This window comes from Botrytis porri (assembly GCF_014898465.1).
Source record: "Botrytis porri strain MUCL 3234 chromosome Unknown BPOR_003, whole genome shotgun sequence".
In the NCBI taxonomy this organism is placed as follows: Eukaryota; Fungi; Ascomycota; class Leotiomycetes; order Helotiales; family Sclerotiniaceae; genus Botrytis; species Botrytis porri.
This window is the reverse complement of record NW_024066077.1, coordinates 2,854,699-2,877,559: the sequence shown is the minus strand read 5'-3', so window position 1 is coordinate 2,877,559 and position 22,861 is coordinate 2,854,699. Positions and strand designations below refer to the sequence as shown.

The window sequence follows — 22,861 nt, the reverse complement described above, 5'->3', positions numbered from 1 at the left end:
GCTAAAGGTGAGCCTTTGAGACCAAAGAGCTGGTCTCTATTTATTAGTCGTGAAAGTAGGATGTAGCAAATGTTATCTTTCGAATGTGAGCAAGGCTGTGACTGTAAAAGCAGACGTCGCAGATAGCAGCCTAATCCTGAGGCAGGCTAAATGCGATAGATAGTACATAGTCCAATTAGTCGAAGGTCATGGTTCATTGAGCCTCTTGATTTTGATCGGGTAGATAGCTAGCTGACCGAGTTCGCTCTTGTGGGTTGAATATGGTGCATAATGCTAGGTAGAGAACGGGATGGAATAAGGAACAAGAGAATATAGTAGATTATGGAAGAACATTGAGTATTGAACACTGGCATATTCGTAGTAATGCCATGTCATGGAACATGTCCCTGTCTTTTTGATGCCTTGGATGACTTAGATGACTTAATTATTGAGACCAGTTCTTATCGAAATTCGGATTGCCCAAGCTGGAATTGAGATGACATAATCATGAGGTACGGTCTGGCGGTCCTGGACGGGAAGGAGCGCGGGGTAGTTATTAGTTACCCGTCAGCCATGAGCCATTACCATTACCTACGAGGTAATTAGTAGCTACGAGCTACTACCATTACTTATGAGGTAGGAGCCATGAGCCGTCAGCCTTTCGCCTTCAGAGCATCTTTTACCTTTCCATTCAACACAATCAAATTATACATAATCCATATAATTCATATAATTCATGTAACCGTAATACTGGTACGGACATTCACTAGTACCAGTAAAGGATAACAAATACACCTCGCCACCTCAAACGAAGCTAAATCAATCCCCCACTACAATTCAAGTCCCTGTCATGAATTTGGATCGAATGGGAAATCAAATCCGATATTCATCTGGGAACCCTATTCAATGCTTGTGCTTGCTGATCTAATACGTACCCAGGAACCCAGGAATATGAGGGGACCTTTTAGAAGATACCCTTCACACCTAGATTCGATTGAGATGTGATAGACAAGCTACTAGATAGGTACTACAGTAGAACTTGACTCTACCGGTCTGGGATATATCGGAATCTTGAATATATTAGAAAAACTTCCTGATTTGATTACTTTTTATATAATGATATCGGATTTTGAGCAAGACTAAAATATCAGATTGATTTTTTACACATTTAATATAAGTTTTAGTAATAGAATTTAAGCTTTTTTTAATATAGATAAATTTAGTTGATTATTATTATAAATTTTGTAGAAAAAAAAAGCTTGAAGCTAAAATCGAATATAAATCTTAACTATTTATATTTGAATTACTATTATTTATACCGGAATCTTCTCTATACCGGATTTGATTAATCGAATTTTCCAGTCCGATATAATTGCTATTTCTCTACAGGATCATTAATACACATCTCGACTCAAAATCCTAGATTCTTTTCCACATAATATTAATCAAAATAAACACCCGACCGATCAGCGCTGTGGACCCCTCTTTAGTACTGAGTGGGTAGCCCCTCTTGACCCTCTTCGCCCCTCTCCCCTTTGAGACCCTTCCGGCGACTAAAAAAAAATCGATTTCTTCATGCTTGCATGCGGCAATTCCAAATGCTCTCCGGTAGTAGGGGTAGGTATGTTCCGCACACTACTGAAGCCCATTTTCACGTTGGTGAACAGAAGGGATAGGAGTTTTCGTATCGTTATATCGAGTTTGATCATAGCGTAAAGGCTATCTTAGGTATTATCGAGAGACGGGGAGACGGAGAGGCTGACTGGGAGACGGAGAGACTGACTGAGAGACTTAAGCGACTGGGCTGAGAGGCTGATAGCTTCTACAGACTCGAGAAGGGTCAAGGAACACGAGCGATTACACCACACATACAGGTGCATGCATACCCACACACATACATCCGCTCATCACTCGCAATGACTTGTTGGCATGGCCACCCACTATACAATGAAAAAAAAGGATCTGATAATCAAACCTTATTAAACCTTGACTGATTTTCTCAAAAAGCGATATTGCCGAGGTAGGTATGTGCATGTATGTATTCGTACATGTTCAACAGCTGCTTGACTGACTACATACAGAGTGAGGGAGTATATGTGACAGGATTCAGTGTGATTGCAAAGTTCTTGATCTAGAATCTAGATTGTCTGTCTCGGCGTCTAGGCTGTCTCGGTGCATACTAGGTCGGTGGGTAATCATTTATTGCTTCACTCTTTATCATCAACCTTCACTTCAATCGGACTTGAGATTATCAACTTCAGACTTCACTCAGATAGAACTCAGAGTAATATAGACCCAAATTATATGTACTCAACACAAGGATAGACAACACATCTCAATCGATAACAGGGCAAAATGTATATTACTCGCGCAAATGAAGATTATCAACCGCCCTAAAATGTTTGACTCCATATCTCTTTCTCGGCTATTTTTTTCCTTCTGTTCCAAATGCTTCTAGTCTGAAGTCTAGGTCGACCAAAATGCATCAAGCTTGCTTTAACGCCGTTTTAGTCCATTTGCACAATCCGGATTCAGCCATCCAACCACCCAGCGAACAAACTCAAATATGAAATTTTGTTTCCTTTTTCCTCCTTGATCAAATGAATTTACCTATCAATATAATCTACCCGTCTTTGCGCATATCATCCTGTCGAAACCAACCCTACACCCAGGTACGTACCTGATCGTGTGCACGCTTGAATCAATTGATAATCAGTCTCAGATTGACGTGGCGACAGCCTCTAAATTTCCATCCTACTACGTACCATTGTCAACAAAATGACGTCTTGGCGGCGTTAAACCACGAAGCATTTGCGAAGAGTGAATACTTACACTCGACGACAATATCGAATGGGATCGCGAGACTGGGGGAAGTTTGGATATCTTTTACATATACAAATCACAAACAAATATTGCGCCGACTTCCTATACAGCCATGGCTGTCGACAAGCGCCCAACCCATATCAAGCTCCCTCCTCCTCAGGTATCGCCCAATGAAACCGAGAACGGTACCCCGAATTCAGACTATGAGCGACCGATATCACCTTTACATATGCCTCCTGGGCAAATTGATGGATTGGATGCTTTAAAAGCCCAGGAATACATGAATGGGCGACGGGGATCCAGTCAGAGTAGCAATTTGCATCTACACATACCGGGAATGGTTTCACCCGCTGATGTAGCATTTTCGGCTATGCACTATCTGCCGTACCCTGTACTTGTCTTGAATGGCTCCAAAACAGTGGTACTCGCGAATGAAGCCACGGCGAGGCTGCTGAGTGTAAATGATGGCGAAATTGAAGCAGAAGATGATCAACAACCGGCGGAGCGATACAAAGGACAAACTCTTGCCCAACTGGGTATTGACATGATGTCAGATCTCAAGCCGGTATGGGTGACTTGGGAGCTGTTCTTGGATAGTCTGGGCGACGAAATCAATGTCCATGCCAATGCACAAGAAACGGTGTCTTCGGAATGTGAAGGAGATGTGACACCGACTGCAGAAAGAGCCGATCCTCAGAATCGGTTTGCGGCGAACGCTGAGAAGAAGACTTCCACGGTTCATGATGCGGTAGTGGAAGTTGTCATCACAGCTGGGTCGATCACAGCATCCACTTTTGCAGGACGGACGGCTAAGAAAATGGCAGATAGACGTAAGTATGCTTGTGACATTTTTGCTTCATACATTGAGGTGTATTTTCGGACTCCTTCTGAAGACCATTTCACTGCTCGATATTTAAACACGACGATCGGATGTTGGCTTTGATGTTCAATACTTTCTCGTACACTTTGAGAAAAAGTGACATATCAGTACAATCAGCTCAGAAACATTCTTCTTCTATTCCCCAATTCATTGCGATCACCACGCCGTAAGAGGGCAATCAAGCTAACATGATGCAGATTCCTATGCCAAGATGATCATTAGTATCTTCGAGATCGAAGATGAGAAATACTTCCTATTGACCTTCACAAGTACAGAAACCAATCAGTCTGGGCTACCCAGCCCGAAAAGGAGCTCGAGAAAGATTCACAACCCCAAGTTTAAATTAGGTTCTAGCGATGGCTCCAAATCTTCGAGCTCTATATCACGTTCAAACCCGTCATCTGCAAGCTCTGAACATGGTTCCAATCATGATTCAAGTCAGGGGTCTAGCGGCTCCTCTGCGATTACTAGTCCTACAAATGCACCCATGTCATCTTCTCCATTTCCACCTCTGGGTCCTCCATCTCGTGTCAATAAATCAGGAGCCCCATCAATCCTACAGAAGGTAATCGTGTTGAAAGATGCACTGTTGGACAATACAGAAGTTCCTATCTTAGCCATGTGGAAGGATGAAAGTTTGACGATACCGAATAAAGCTGCAAGGAGACTGTTTGCGAGAGAAGCCGACATGACAAACGTTAAAACCGGTATGATTGTGCAATTCTTGATAATCTAGTAGCAATGCTAATAATTCCATAGGATTTGATTTGGTTCAGAAGTGGCATTGCTATAATCATGATTTTACGGAAGCTCTAGATCCGTCAGAATATCCCATTTCGATTCTCGTCAGAACACAAACACCATTTTCTAGCCGCTTGCTTGGGATGTATGACCCTGATACTGGGGAGAAGATTCTATATGATTGTTTAGGTATGAAGAGGCCCTCGAGAATAACACGAAATAGAGCTGACCCTTTGTGCAGGAGAAGCAGTTCGAGATCCAGATACCGGCGAGTTTTTGGCTGGTATTGTTACTTGTAGGGATATCACGGCTGTGACACAACAGATCGCCGAAATAAAAGAGGCCGATGAGCAGAGATTCCAAATAATTTGTGATAGTATGCCGCAGCTCATTTGGACCACCACTCCCGATGGCATGCATGATTGGTTTAGTCAGCGTTGGTATGATTACACGGGCTTAACCGTTGAAGAATCTCTAGGGGAGGGTTGGAAATTGCCATTCCATCCAGATGACATGGCGTTGACAAAGAAGCGCTGGCTGCATTGTCTAGAGACTGGCGATCCTTACACCACCGAATACCGTTGCAGAAAACACGATGGAGAATGGCGATGGATGCTTGGACGAGCTGTTTGTATGAGAAATAAAGATACTGGCAAAATCGAAAAATGGTATGGAACATGCACGGATATCCATGAAGCTGTCATGTCGAGATTCGAAGCTAAACGACTTCGTCAACAATTATTGTCCGTCATCACACATGCTCAGGTCACACTTTTCTCGGTGGATCGACATCGTAAAATCAATTTACTCGAAGGCTCTTTCATATGGGATCTTGACAGCGATGTAGGATCTAGCGATGAGAGCGTTGCCGGTAGTGGTAAAGCTAGGGGAAGCGATTATATTGGAAAGAATGTCTATGAAGTCTTCTCACATCCCAATAATCAAAGGCAACGACATGACATGATTCCTTCTTCACTACAGCCAATTGAGGATATATTGACTGGAAAAATAATGGAAGATATGCAAGAACACGTGATCGACAATAGATGGTATCGAACAAAATTCGTTCCCGTTCTGGGTAAGAAGGACGGGGGCGGTCATATCAACGAAGCGTTTATTGATGGTGTTATTGGATTATCTATGGATATTACAGAGATCAAAGATCGAGAAAACGACCTCAAGATGCAAGAAAGAGAGAATACAAGACTTCTCGCCAACGAAGCAGCTGCCAAAGAAGCAAGTCGCTTGAAAAGTCAGTTCCTCGCAAACATGAGTCACGAAATTAGAACACCCATTGCCGGGGTCATCGGAATGGCTGAGCTTCTGACTGATATGAATCTCGATGAAGAGCAACAAGAATGTGCTGAAAATATCCAACGTTCTGCCAACGCACTTCTTACTGTTATCAACGATATTCTAGATTTCTCAAAGGTTGAATCTGGCCGATTGGATATTGAAGAGGTCCAATTCTCTTTGTCGGTTGTGGTACGAGATGTTAGCAAAATGCTGGGATTTGCCGCCGAACGAAAGAATCTAATGTTTGAATCTAACATTGCTGTCGGGGTTGAAAGGGATCTGATCGTTATGGGTGACCCCGGACGTGTTCGTCAAATTATCACAAACCTCCTTACGAATAGTATTAAATTCACCAGTGAAGGAAGAGTCAAATTTTCGGTGGTCAAAGAAAAAGAAGATGCAGATACTATTGAAGTGAAGTTTGTAGTTGAAGATAGCGGTATTGGAATCGAAGAGGAAGTACGAAAACGTCTATTCAAACCTTTCAGTCAAGCAGATTCATCAACGGCACGAAGATTTGGTGGCACGGGTCTAGGCCTCACGATCAGTAAAAATTTGGTGGATCTGATGCATGGTAGAATCACTCTGGAATCATCTTTGGGACAGGGTACAACAGCTACTTTCTGGATTCCATTCAACAAACCACAGTATCACGATGGAAATGTCTTGATCGATATTGGGAGTTTACCAGATCGGTTACAATCTGAAATGAGTGTCTCGTGTGGTAGCTCAGACTATGACGTTGGCCCATCGCCTCAAAAGAATCCGTGGGAAGTGTCTAAGCATCATAGGTCTATTAGCATGACACCTCCTGTTACGTCAGATCTGGAGATGTCTTCTGCTGATAGGGCGAACGTCAAGGTTCTCGTTGTTGAAGACAAGTAAGAGGAGTTCACATCGAAATGAAGGTCTCCGTGCTAACACATTCTATAGCGCCATTAATCAACAAATTGCGTTGAAAACTATTCGAAAATTAGGCTTTTCCCCTTCGGCTGTCTGGAATGGGAAGGAAGCTCTCGACTATCTTCTCGCGGCAGATTCTCCAAACCCACCTCATCCAAAGCCAGATATCATTCTGATGGATGTACAAGTAAGTTACCCAAGGCTATCCAGGTACCCTTCCAATTCAAGGGCGTTGCGCTAATGAATTATAGATGCCAATCATAGACGGATATCGTGCCACGCATATATTACGCCATCATTCTCCCTACAGTCACTCGACACGTAATATCCCAATTGTAGCCATGACAGCCTCAGCCATTCAAGGCGATCGCGAAAAGTGTCAAAAGGCGGGCATGGATGATTACCTGGCGAAACCTGTCAAGGGGAAAACATTGGAGAAAATGTTGGTAAGATGGGGGATTAATAAGAGAGTGCCGAAATCGGAAAGTGAGGTTGATAATGAGGGTAGTGACTGTGCGGAGGGGGATAGTGAGAATTGTTCAAAGAAGAGCGGGAAGTCGAAGTATATTCTCCTGCCTTTGTTTCCTTTCTTTGCAAGCTTTCATCTCCTTGGAGAAGTAGACAGCCAAACATTATGCTAACCCTCACGCTCTAGATTTGACCGACGAACCTCAACGAGTACCGCTCGCAATCGTTCGTCAAAATCCATAGACAAAAGCGAAAACCACGTACTTAAATGCCCAACATCTTTACAAGCCACTAAGAAACCTCATCAAGCACAATCCCAAACATCCAAACCCGAAGTCGACTCGAAACCAATAGACATAGCGAAACAATCCAAAGATTCAACCAAGCCGCTGCTCGAACATCCCCGTCCCACGAAAAGCGAGCGCAACAACTCTCATCGTCTAACACTCCCGCAGCCAGAGGACGAAGGAGAAAGAGCCGCGAGAAGAGAGGGATTCGAGGAAAAAGCTAAAGAGTTACGGGATGAGAAGTTGGTCTCGGCCGCTGGTGATGAGCATGGTGACATACATATCCATGGGCATGGGCATGGAGAATCAACAGGAGTCGGGGTGGACGAAACAGCGGCAAAACCACAAAAATTAACAGTAGAAAATGTGGAGAGGTTGGAGAGACAGGAAAATGAAGAAATGGAAACTGCTGCGAAATTAGACTTTGGAGTTGGGAGTGGACATGCAAGTGCGAATCAAAAGGCGAAGCGAAACGGACATGAGAAGACAGGAACGCCTGGAAAAGGATCAGGGAGGGCATTGAGTGCGGTTAGGGGCGACAGTATGGAGGTTTTGGGAGATACGTTAATTGGTGGTTCCAGTCGTGAAGATTCGAGTAGGGGGGGTACACGAACGCTGAGTTCGATGCCGATTGCGGATGGGAGGGTATCCGAGAGTCCGGGAGCGATGGAGAGCGAGGTTGATGGGGATTACTTGGGGGCGAAGAAAGGCCATGGCAATCAAAATGAAAGTTCAGAAGAGAGAAAGGACAGTAATGACAGTAAATCAAGCCGTCCAAGTGTAGCGAGGCGATGGATGGATAGTGAGATTACTGTTCGAGGATCACCTGCAGAAGAGTCTTAGGGGTCGGTTCAACTTTGAGACTAGATGGTTAAGGTGCCATTGCCAGTCGAATGATGTATGATATATACGATACGATATTACAAGGAGCTGAACATTAGGATCGGGGAAGGAATGATACATAAAGCGAGGCGTTTTGGGATTGTGATTTAGAACTGCATGGTATACGGTATTGCATTATATTGGGTGGTATTCAATTTGCATGGGGCTGCCTGGTTGGGTCTGGCAATGATTATTTGCATACATCCTGGATGGTTGAAAGAAGGGGGCATGGGGGAATGGTTGCACACATACACATACATAGGTCGATGATTGGATTGTAAGATATCTTGAGCACTCGTCGAATACCTGTGTATACTGTGATTGAATGGGAAGGTCGGAAAAGTTGGATGTCGAGATATATGATACATAGTTGTTCATAGCGTCTCTGTATTGTATGGTACATAACGTAGATAGGCACGCATATTCTGCATGCTCTGGAAATACATCTCACTCAGTACGTCGAAACCTCGAGCTCGCAGTGAATTCAAATTGTTGTTCAACTTGATATCTATCATTATGTCTCAAAGAGCACGAGATTTACATATCACGATATTCGATGTGTTGGAATGCACGATTTTAATTTGAAAGCTTGATTATAATGTAAACCTCGATGTTCGTCATGATTGAAACGGATCTGTAGAATATAAGTTGGACCCCTCATTTTCTGACCACCCCTGTTTTGAGCCACCTGTTTGTTACGGGAGCTGCCTCTAGGGTCACGTGGAAGTGTCTAGAGATCTCTCGAGGTGGTTTAGACTAGACTTCAAGTAGGAATTCAATAAGGTTGTAACTGGTTGCAATTCTCGTAACTATAGTAATGAAAATAATGATTGTTCTTGAGCACGAAGCTCTACATTGTAATGAAACCCATTCCCTTATATAGACCTTCGTTCTCGTCTGGATAGCTTGGGTAGACTGTCTATCCTGTCTATCCACGGATAGCCTGGATAGCTTGCCTATCCTGTCTATCCATCACGTGACACTTGTCCCGTGACCTATATGATACTACTGCTTATCTAACCTGTGCTTACTAGATAACCTGTAACCGCTATCCCTCCTGTGCCTACTGTAGGATAGGTGCCAACAAAAGATAGGTACCTATCTTTTAATCATTGCTTATTGATTCGGTTACCGCTATCTTTCGTTACCCTTTAATCCAACTGTCCCTACAGTGCTGTTTTCGTAGGTTCCAACACCAAGGCCTTAGGTTTATCTTATAATCCATGTTGCGGTGCGGGTACCTCCGTAACACTGTTCTCATCAAAAATCGCTTTTTCGGCTTATTAATATCTCTTTCAAAACACAATATAATTTATTGAAACTTTATTTATATGTAATTCAAATGAGTTTAAATTTATTTTGAAAGTTTAGGATTTTTGGGATTTTTCTAAATAGAGATCTAAAGACTCGAAATATCGATTTTTAAATCTTTAATAACTGTTTAATTATAATTAATAAAAAGAAATTAAATGAGTTTTTAGAAGTTTTAAGCTTGAATTTATATAAAGGTTTTCTGATTTTTTGAGTTTTCTATTCTATCAAAAAATTAAATTTGTAATAAAAATTTATAGTTTATGTTCAGTGATTTTTTTTGAAATATAATTAAGATATTAAATTTGTATGAGATTTATATATAAATTCAAAAATCAATAGTTTAAGGTTCTAAAAAATCAATTCAGAAAATCCTAAAAGTCTGATACTTTTAAAACAAGTTTTGATTAATCTGAATTATATACAATCAAATTTTTAATGAATTATATTTATAAATAAGAGAGTAAAAAATGTTATTTTTTGAGGATTTTGAAAATGTAGAGTAGCTCAAAACAGGAGTGGCTAGAAAATGAGGCGTTCGACTTAGTATGATTAGATTATACTCTTTGATTTTAACTATTAAGGAAAAGAAATCTTCGAACTATGAATTCGTGAAATTACTTTTTTTTTTTAATGATTATTAATACCATTGAAATTCGTGAAATTCATAGTCTTCAAATCTTATTATATATTATTGAAAATATATTTTATTACTAAAACTTAATAAGTTAAGAAAAAGTATAAATATATTATATATAGAGCTAATATTAAAATATTAATGAAAATATTTAAATTTCAATTAGAATGATTAATAAATCAGTAATTAAAATTAGATAATAAATAGAATAAAACTTAAAGAATATAAATATAATACAATTTAGAGCTTTTTAATAGTATATTGCTTTTGTTAAGAAATTAAGTCGAGTATTCTACTTTCTAACTACTTCTCTTTTAAGCTACTTATTTACATTAAAAATCTCTTTTTAAGCTTATTAATATCTTCTTTAAAATATGATATAATTTATTGAAAATTTATATATATACAATTCAAATTCTTTTAAATCTATATTAAAAAAATTAGATTTTTAGAATTTTTCTTGAATCGAAGTTTAAAGCTTTAAATATTCATTTTTTAATTTGTATAAGAATTATATATAAGTTCTGAATCAATTTTAAATCTTTGATAGCCTTTTAATTATGATTAATAAAAAGAAATTAGTTACTTTTTTGAAGATTTTAATAGTGAATCTATATAGAAGATTAGAAAAAATTACAAAAAAATTAATAGTTATAAAGATATAACTTAAATAAGGAAAAATAATCCTTGTAACTTCGAAAGTATTTTTATAAATACTTATTAATTAAAAATTTCTTAATTCTTTTGAGTCTTCTATATTATAAACAGTATAGATTTATAATGATTTTTATTGGAAAGTTATCAAAAAGTTATTAAAAAGTTATTAAAGATTTCTATAAAAAAAAGTTAGATTTATATATGATTCTCATATAAATTGAAAAATCGATATTTTGAATCTTCAAATCTTCACTCAAAAAAATCCTAAATATCCGAAATTTTCAGAATAAACCTAAAGTGAATTGAATTATATATATATATATCAATTTTCAATAAATTCTATTTATAAACTAAAAAGTTTTTTTGTTAATTTTAATAATAAAAGGTGACCTAAAATAAAGGTGACTAAAAAGTCGAGTACTCAACGTATTATTTATTATATGAACATTAATCATTAGAATCTAGTAAATAGCTTTAATTCATTAGCTATTATATTATATTTATAAGCAAATATAGAATATAATAGCTCTAAGCAAAAGTAAAAGAGATTAGTTCTTCTTATAGCGTTTATATAAGGCCTATAACATTCCATATTTAGCTAGCTCTTTAGACAAAATATAATATAGATATTTAGGATCTATAGTACTAGGGTATAGCTGTTTGCTAAATATTAAAATTACATTAAAACTCATATAGATCATTTGTATTTTATTAAATAAATACAATATATATATTAATAAATTTCATATTAATTTATTCAATTTTATTTAAATTTGAGAAAAAAATATCATTTATTTTTCAGATTTTTATTTATTATAAAATATATATAAAAAGTTAATAAAAATTGAAAATATTGAAATTTATTATTAAAATAAGCGAAATTCAAGAACTTTTCTTTTGATATCAATTCAATTTTATAAATATCAATATATATTTATTTTAAAATAATAGAGATTTGAATCATGTATTCTTGATTATATAATAAAATCATATTCAATATTTTAATTGAATCCAATGATTTTAAATATTTATTTTTTAAAATTATAAATAGAACAAAATGCTTGTTTTTAATGTGATTTTTAAAACCGATAAACAGCTGTATATAGTTACTATATAAATACTATGAATATTATGTTTTTCATATTCTTCTCAAACTAATACTAATTAATAATATTATAAATTACTTAATTGATTATTCGAAAAAAAATCCTTTTATCTTTCTTTACTTTCTTATTCTTATTATTTTTCCTATATTTCATTAATTATGTTAAAGAAATTCAATATTTTTAAAAAAGAAAAGAGTTTTAAACTATTAAAAAGATTAAAGATCTTTAGTACATACAAATCATAATTGTAGCTAATTATAATAAAGTATTTATTAAAAACGATTTATGAGATAAACTTAAAGAAAAATCTTTAACTTTAATTGGATCTATTTATAGACTTTTAATATTTATATTTCTAAAGAATTCATTGAAAATCAGAAATATATATAAAAGATTTAAGTTTTATAATAATTATAAAAAGTATATCAAATTTTTTGTTTAATATAAGATTATTAGATATGAAGATAATGAACTTATAAATACTAATTTATAAGAGTTTATTCATAATAATTTTGTATACTTTATTGAAAAACATTCAAATAACATATAAAAGAGAATATTATTTTGTTTTTATAAATTACTTTATTAATATAGTAAATATGTTAATATTAAGATAAATATTAAGAATATAATAATAAAGGATTTTTTTATTCTAAATTTTATAATCGATTGAAAATTAATTTCTTAAATATCAGATTGATGAGATATAATCTTTTATATTTATAAAATGAGTCTTTCTTTTTATTAAACTTAATTCGAAATTATAAGCTAGTAAACCTTAGTAATATGAGAAATGTAAGAATATTATAAATTTAATCAATCTTTTTGATAAATATTCTAAATACGATTTCGGAAATATATATCTTATTATCTCAAAAGCATTATTATTAAAAAAATTATAAAATATTAAATTTGAATTAATAAGAAAAAATAGTATAACTTTATCAAAATTTAATAAAATTATTTTATCAAATTTAAACAATTTGTTTAATAACAACTCTAACAATTCTAATAATAATCATGAAAATAATTAAGATAATGATAAAGATAATAATATTAATCAAAATCATTATTTTATTAATCTCTTACAGATTTATCAAAAGAATAATCTATATAAAAATATTAATAATTTATTTGATTTGAAAATCTCTATATTTGAAGAATATTATTATAGAGTATTTATTTTAATTTGAATAAATATAATTGTTTTTTGAATTATATTCTTAAACATAATTAAAGATTATTATCAAATAAATCTTAATAATCTTTCTAATTCATATTAAGGTTTATATAATATAATGGTTCATAACTTTAAGGAATTAGAATATTAAAAAAAAACATTCTGAAAGTGAAATAATATTTTATTTAAAATATATATCAAAAAGAATTTTAATAGAGATCTTTAAAAAGTATTTAATATAGTAATTATAGTAGTAGTAATAGTAAATTTATAATCAATTCGGTCTATATAGTTATATTAAGATCATATAATATGTTTATATATGGTTCTAATTAAATAAAATAGATAGGAAAAGGAAATAAAAATCTATTCTCTTTTGAACTTTTTTATTAAAATTTATAGATAATCTTTTGAATAATTCTTTCAAGTTTTTTGAATTGTTTATATTATAGATTTATTATATTTAAAAACCTTTTTTTATTAAATTCTTTAATATATTTATAAAAATCTTATATTTTTTACTTTATTATAATAATTCCTTTCTTTTTATTTAATTCCTTTTAAAATATTATAAAAGCTATAATTAATTATAATATTGTATTTCTCTTGAAGGGTTGTCTTTGCCCTTTAGTACTTTAAATCCTTCAGGAATCCTATTATAACCTTTAATCCATCACTTATAAGCCTTATATCCACTTTCTCCTATAATATATTAATAATATATAATTTCTTCTTAAAACCTAATATCTTCTATTCCCTTTCTTTTTATTAGATTACTTTATTGATATTAAATGTAATATATTAAGGCCTATTAAACCACTCTATTAATATAAGGGATAAGACTATATTATAAAGCTAAATGATTAAATAAGATTGAAATAATAGATATAATAATATTGAAATATTATTGTTTTAATAATATATACTTTATATTGAAGAATTATTACTTCTTCAATTATAATTAATAATGTATTATTTGTTATACAAAGTAGTATCGAAATTAATATTTCGTAATAATGTTATATACTGATATGAAATACTATATATCTGAATCAATGTATTATAAATGTTTTTCGAAAAATCTGACTTTTTTTTCTTTATATAAAATAACTATAGATATATTAATAAAATATTAAATATTATATTGATATATCTTTTATAAAATATTTCTTGAAAAAAACAGAGTCTTTTAAAAAGTTTTTATTCTTCATTTTCCTATATTCAAAAACCTTTTTCTTTATAATTAAAATCTTCTTATAAAACCTTCAAGTATTGAAAAATCTGAATTATTATAGGAATCTATAATTTAATCTTTTTTATTAATTATATTCAATATAATAAGCTTATTATTAATAATATCAATATAAATATATTAAATTTTTTTCCCTTATATTAATAATAATATCTCTTTAATTTAAGTAGATATCAATTCGACAACTTTAGAAAAGAATAGAAAGTAATATTCTGATTCGAATATAATAAAGATTAATAAGTTTTTCTAAGAAAATCTTTCCTTAATTTTTTCGTGTTTTTCTAGTAATTATAAATCTTCGTTTTTTTTAATATATTATTTTCATAATAATATATAACTTCAAATTATATTATATTAAAATTTTATTTATATATAATAATATTTCAAAATGCTATGATATAATTTATAATCTTTATCTTAATATTATTAGTTTTATTAACTAGTTTAAATAGATTATGAGTTTTTATTAAAAGATATTCCTAAGAGAAAATATATTAATAATCAAGATTTTTCTTACAAATCAACATTTCTATAACTATCAAGGTATAGATAAAGACTTATATTATATTATAAGGGTAAAAGGATTATAAAAGAGTAAGGCTTTACTTATAGAAAGTAGAGTATACTAATAGTTTATATTTAAGATATAAAGATAATTATAGATCATATATGTTACGACGGCATCCAACATACCGCATCACATGATCAGGAAGTCACGGGATTAGGGACTCCCACTGGATCCCACTGTTTCCACCTGATGGGATACGATGGGATCAATGGGATAACAGAGAACAAAGGTTTATTTAAGGGAATGGGTTTTATTATAATATAGAGCTTCGTGTTTAAGAACAATCATTAGTTTCATTATTATAATTACAAGAATTGCAACCAATTATAACCTTATTGAATTCCTACTTGAAGTTTAGTTTAAACCATCTTGAGAGAACTCTAGACACTTCCACATGACCCTAGAGGCAGCTCCCGTAACAATATAGTTGATGTTATAAAAATACCCTTTGCTTAAAGCGATTAGTTTATAATTATAATATAAATTATTCTAAATAATTAAATAAGATTAAAATATTTTGGTTTTTAATATTAAAATAAAATAAATATTCTTCAGATAAATAATTAATTAATAAAGTTTTTTAGATTTATTTTGATTTTATTTTAAGAGTATATTTAATATAAGTACTAATAAGAGTTTAATAAGATTAAAAGTAATAGATTTCTTGAAATCAATTTAGATAGATAAATCTAAATTATCTGAATTTACTAAATAAAAGATAACAATTATATTTTTCTAATTATAAAAGTCTTCAATACGTTATTAAGATACTAAATGATATTTTTATTTAATTTGATAATGAAATTCGTTTCTATTATAATAATCAAGATTTTTTTTAAATTTCTATCATTTAGTTTCTTTATATGTTTTATTATTCCTTTCAAAAATTCAGCTTTAATTTCTATATGATTTAGTAATATTAATAATGTTTTGACTTAAAATTTCTAATGAATAATAAAATGATTGAAGTAGTAAGTTATAGAATATTAATAAGATCTTGAAATTAGCTAAAAGTTGAAGTAAATAGGTATAGTTATAAGCCTTAAGAATTCTATAAGAATCATTCTATTTATTATTATTCTTTTTTTATTAAGCAATTAATTTTTATATTTTTTATATTTATCTATACTTTGTTATTATTTTTTTAAAAAAATATCGATATAGATTTTATTAATATAATTTTTATATTTTAGAATTTTGATTAAACTATAAATACTTTTAATTTAATTAGTATAAAATTGAATCAATTTATAATCTTATTGGCTTTAAGGGATTCTCGTTTTTTTTAATTTGATATATTTGATAAGATAAATAGAAATTATAACTAATAAAGAATAAGGAGATATTAGTAATTCTTAATATGATGTTATTTAATACGAATTCTATAAGTAAAAGTTAATTAGATTAATTATTCTAATAGAGATTTATAAAGATTTGAAGGTATTATTTAATTATAATATTGATTCTTTCTATTTGATTATTAAATTTGAAATAAAATAAAAATGATTAATAAATATTTGAATCAGTATTTTCAAAATTCAAAAACGAATTATAAAATTTTATTAGATATAATATTATTGAATATATTATATACGTAATAAACTCTTTCAATAAATCGATTGATAAGCTTTTTTATAGATAATCTTATAATTTATATAAAATGATATGTTTTGATTAGATAATAGATAATTATAATAATATATTAATACTTTTTTCTGTAGTATTTATCAATTAATAATAATATAATATAATTGATGTGGATATTAAATTAAAGATAGAATAATATTGATAAAGATTTAATGAATTTGAATATAACAAAGTAGAAAGCTTTTGTTTAGAAATAGAATTTATAAGTTTGTATAAATATCTTGATTTCCCTTATTATATTAAGTCATTAATATATACAAAAGATAAGATCAAGAATTTTAACATAATTAGGATATCTAATTGATTTAATTAAATATATTCAATATAAAATCTATGTATAGAGTTTAATAGAAAAAATAAAATAAAGAAATAATAATAATAAAAGATCTTATTATTTATTAGTTTATAATTCTGTAAGGCAATTTAAAGGTCTTTTTAAATATCTAATAATTAATAACAAGTATAGAAGTTTCGAAACATTATGTATATAATATTAATTAATTTTAATGATTTATATACTTTATTAATAAGATTATTGATTAGTTTATTAGTATTAGAAAAGATTATATTTATTAAAGCTATAATTAGATCTAAATTATTATTTATTTATCAAATGATATCTTTGAATATAATAGTATTAAATATTCTGTTTAGAAGGATTGTTTATAAGTAGTTTTTAACTCAATTATTATTAGAATTAATATACTAATCAATCCTTTACTTTATAGTTTAAAGCATTAGAATGAATAGCTTTATGACTAAGGCGATATATAAATAGAAATTGAATCTAAATAAGAATTTAGTTTTTCTAGCTTATTATTAATTTAATATTTTCATTAATATAAAATATTCAAGGTTTTTATAATCAATAATAATCTCGAATGACTTCTGAACTCTATATAATTCCGGTCTTTGTTTCTTTAGTGATTTTATAATAATTAGAAGTTCCTTATTATAAATCTTATAATTATGTTCAATAATACTATATTTTAATAAGAAATATACTATTAGGTTTAAATATTCTTTATTATTATATTATAAAAGAATACTATTTATGATTTAATTGAAAGTATTAATTTCCACAATTGTAGAGTAATAAGAATCAATGTAATAAGAATTAAAATAAAGAAGAAAGCGATTTTCAATATCTTAAAGATATCTTTTTATTTAAGGGTTTAGTTCTATATCTTTTTTTTTCTTTAAAAAATGATTTAAAAGCTTTATAATCTTAAAAAAGTTTAAAATAAAGTGTTAATAAAAGTTAGCAAATTTAAAAAAATATTAGAAATTTTTAAGTTTAATTAACAAATTCTTATCAAATATAATATCGATTTTTTCCAAATTCATTTCTATATTTTTTAAGACAATAATCAAATTGAAATACTTAATTCTTTTTATTTTAAATTTATATTTATTAATTATTAAACAATATTATAAAGATATTCTCTATAATTTATAATATTCTTAAAATAAGTTAGAATATTATTCAAATATATTACATAAATTCTATTTAGAAGATTAAAAAGAATATAATTAATATAATTCTAAAATAAGGCTAATATATTATAAGATTTGAAGAGTATTATTAATAACTTAAATAAATTAAAATAAGTAATAAAAGTAGTTTTCTATTTATAGTTTTTTAAGATTTATAGTTTATTAAAGATAATAATAATATTAAGTTTAATATAGACATTAATATAACATAAAGTATTAAGGGTTTTTTTTAATTAATAATAAAGAATGTTAGTTTTTAATAATAATATTATTTAGTCCTCAATAGTTCTAATGAATTCGAATATTCTCTTTAGATTTGATAATTAAAAGAAATAGAATAGTTAATCGAAAGCGAAACTCTTAAATAAATCCTTAATTTAAATCATTATTAAGTTATTTACAAATAATTTAGAATTTGATTGAAGATATTAAATAGTTTTTGTTATATAATAATTTTTTATTTAGTATAATTTCGATTTTGTAACTTTAAGAGTATTATAATGGAAGTTTATTAATAAGGAAAGATAGAAATCCTAGATATAAAATATTAAGTTAGAAAGATAATTTATCTTAAATCTTTATTATGAAAGGAATAGGTTAATTTGTTTTTTTATTATAAATTTATTAATATTATTATTTATTAAGTTATAATATAATTAAATAATATATTTTTTTATTATATAATATAGTTTATAAACTTTATTTGATTCGTTTTAAAACACTTTTATAATATAAGCATTTTAATTCTTATAAAATTATATAAAATTATTAATTATAAAGAATATTATATTCTATATTTCAAATCAAATATTTTATGGAATACTAAATAATTTGTTTAAAGAATTCAATAATATTAATATATATAATAAAAATAAATTATTTTAATTTTATAATAGTTTCTTATATACTTTAGAATTAGTAGTGATTTAAATTGAAATTAATCTTAGAGTTAATTAGTTCGAGATTATGTTAGCTTAAATATTCGCTTTAATATTAATATAATAAATATAATATAGATTTGATTTAAATAAAGTTTTGAAATTGATAATATTGATTTCATTATAAATATTTAGAATCTCAATAGGTTTAAGAATTATAAATCAATCTTTAAATAATAATAAGATATTTCTAAAGCTTTCATTAATAATTTCCTCTATCAAAATTAATTTCGAAATAAGCTTTTATAAGAATAATATAAGATTAATTAGTATAACTCTATTATTTTTAATAAAGTTATTTTGTAATTATTAATAATATTAGAAATAATAGTTGTTATAGAGTTAATAGAGTAATAATATCTTATATAATATAAATGTAATTTTAGTGTTATTACTAATCAATTGATAATAGGATTATAATTTTGAAGTTATAGAAGATTAAGGATTATAAAGTTTGTAATTGATAAAGTAATAATATAAAATAGACCGATTTCTTTATAATTATTAATTTATATATTTAAGAGTGTATATTAAGAAAGAATATTGGAAAATTTTCTATTAATTGAGAGTAAATAACAAATATAAAGAAAAGAGTATATTAGTATATGGAATTTAAATACGATTTCTTTATTAATAAAGCTATAACTTATAGCTCTATTTTTTATAATATTAACAAATAAAATAATTATATTAGATATAAAAAAGATTTTCATTAAGATTTTAAGAGATCTATTATTCATTGATTTAAAGTATAAAGCATTTCTAAACATAATTGATCTTCTAATTCAAAGAATCTTAATTTATGATTGTAAACTAAAATTAATTTTTCAATATATTCGATTACGAAGTTATGCTTTTATTTTTCTTTAAGTAAATAGATCCTTTAATGTATTCTTTTAGGTTAATCTTTTGAATAAGACTAAAAAGTATTAGAAAGGTAAAATGTAATAATGTAATTAAAAAACAATTAATAAATGAAAACGAATTTTAATATAAAAGGGTAAAGATGTTATAATAGGATTTAGGACTTTGATATCAATTAATTATAAAGAAGTAATTAATATAAGGAATATATATCGTATTAATATTATACTTTATATTATTGACTTGTTTCTTCTTATAATTACTTTTAATATAATTGAGCTTTTTATAATAAAAATAAAGGCTGAGATTAATATATTATTTTTTAGTATAACAAAATAAAGAATATTAATCTTAATAAACTATATTTAATTAATATAACTTATAGTAAACCGGGTTATATAGGGAACCGGGTCACATTTAATTTATTATTAATTTTAAACCTTAACAAATTTTGTTATATATACTAAATCATCTTTTATACTTTTTTAAATTGAAAAGAAGATATAGAATATTATTATTATATTTCAATTAAAGGAATTTAAATCAATTAGAAAGGCTATAAAGTATTTTAAAGTTTCTAAATCAATTCTTATAACTAAAATTACTAAAAGAAAATTATATATTTAATTCTATAAAATAGCTCAAATTCTTTCAAATATAAAAGAAAATAATCTTATATAATAGATTTCATAACTTATTATTATTAGATTTTTTATTATATTTATATTAATAAAGAAAATAGTTAACAAAATTCATTTTCAATATATTTAGATTATATTATTTCGAATTCCTATTTCAATAGAAATTCCATTTATAAATTACAAATAGATTTATAAATTCCAAAAATAATATTTAAAACTTAAGATATACTATTTATATTAATTAGAATCTAATCAAGCTAAAAAAGTAATATTAAAGAATATTCAAATTTGATTTGATACATTTTGTACTTGTTTCATTAAACAAAAATATAAATTAAATGATATATATAATATAAACGAAATCGGATTTGAAATTGAAAATACTCAAAATATATATATTATAATTAATTCTACTTAAAAATTGAATTAGAAAGTTATAATTAATAAATAAAAATAAATAATTATATTTGAATATATTAATATAACTAAAAAGGCTTTATTATTTATAATTATTTTCAAGATTTAGAATACAAATTTTATATAAATTCCAAAGAATATACCTTAAAGCTAACAGTTCTTTATTAATATGAATGAATAAACCTTAAATAATTATGGATTAGAATAATTAAAAAGAGTTTTCAAATTAGAATTCAAGAAAGTATTAGATAATTAACTTCAACTTTTAATTATAAATGGTTATTCAAGTTATATTACAAATAGCTTTATTATTTTCTATATAGAGAAAAATATTGATTTATTTATATTACCTTTTTATTATTTTTATTTACTTTAATTATTTGATATTACAATGTATAAGCCAATAAAACAATATTATACTTTAAAGATTAATTAATATTTTCGAATTAATATAAAATAAATTCAAAAAGCTAAATAAATAAAACTCTTTTAAAATATTAGAAAAAAAGCACTAAATTCTTTTAATATTAAAACTGGTTAAAGAGAAGCTGATTTAATACCTTTTACCCCATAAAAAGTATTCGATTTATTATTATTTAATTTCTTTTAATAATCTTTTATTTTACAAATAAGAATCTTTAATCAAGATCTAAATTTATCTATATTTAGAAGTTCTTTTCTAAATGGAATAAAGCTAAGACAAATAAATCAAACCTTTAATAAAGTTTTAATAAATAATAATTCTTTTATATCATCAATTTATTAATATATTAAAAAAATGATTAAACTTATAGAATCTTAAAATACTAAAATAATCCTAAAATAATCCTACTTCAAAAACAATTTGCTAATGCTTAAAAGATAATTGAAATTTGAAAAAAAAGAATTAAAAGCAAAAAAGTTAAATTAAAAGATCAATTTGTCTTTAATAATAAGGAAATACTAAAAATAATATATAAAGTAAAGAAAAAACCTAAAGAAAAAAAGCCATAAGAACAACTATATAAATATTTAATTAAAGAATTAAAAAAAGAGATTGAAAAAGAAAAATCAAAAAGTAATTCAAATAATTTAGAATTAAAATTAAATAAATATATAGTTTGTAGAACAAAATTATATAAAGAGAATTGAATTTTATAACCCAGTTCCCTATATGACCCGGTTCACTATAAGTTACGTTATATAATATTGTTAGAGATATTCAATATAAAAGGAATTACAATAATAATTTGCTTTTTATTATAAGATCTTGATTCATTATAATTAAAATTAACACCTTAATTTTTATATTAATTATTGAAATAAATCTTATTTTCTAGGTTATTATAAATATTTTATTATTGGATTATTTATATATTAATATTAATAACAAAAAGCTTGTTAAGATAATTAATTAAAGTATTAATTAGTTTTTATATGATTTTAAATTTAAAATCAATAACTTGTTATTTAATAATTTTCTTATATTTAATAATGAAATATTTTAACTTAATAATAATATGATTAAATAGAATCTTTTTTATCTTATATTTATTATAATATATAAAGGTTTTATATAAAAGATTAAGGATTTAATATTATTTGTTTAATCTATATTAGATAATTATTATAATATATTATTCAAAAGACTAAAGATTAGAATCATACGAATTATTAATAATTATATTAAAGTATATCTAATTGTTTATATAAATAAATCCAAAAAGTAAGTTAATAAGCAATGTAATCTTTTAGAACTTCGATTCATTTTTATAATTTATAATTAAATAATAATTAATTATATTATAAAATATCATATATTAGTTCCAACACTTTATAATATTTTATTCTTTATTATTAAACTTTTTGAAAATAGTATGATATTTTCAATAGGATAAGGTTTGTAGG

At 27.6% G+C, this 22,861-nt stretch overlaps 1 protein-coding gene across 1 annotated transcript; it reads left to right on the top strand.

Annotated features, from left to right (window-relative positions):
- Window positions 1–2,914: 2,914 nt before the first annotated feature.
- On the top strand, window positions 2,915–8,220 carry EAF01_002864 (uncharacterized protein; the record flags this gene model as incomplete). Its single annotated transcript, XM_038911118.1, has 7 exons — window positions 2,915–3,632; window positions 3,880–4,389; window positions 4,442–4,612; window positions 4,665–6,600; window positions 6,653–6,809; window positions 6,874–7,184; window positions 7,278–8,220. The coding sequence occupies 7 exons, from the start codon at window positions 2,915–2,917 to the stop codon at window positions 8,218–8,220; spliced, it is 4,746 nt and encodes a 1,581-aa protein (XP_038774040.1).
- Between the last annotated feature and the right edge of the window lie 14,641 nt (window positions 8,221–22,861).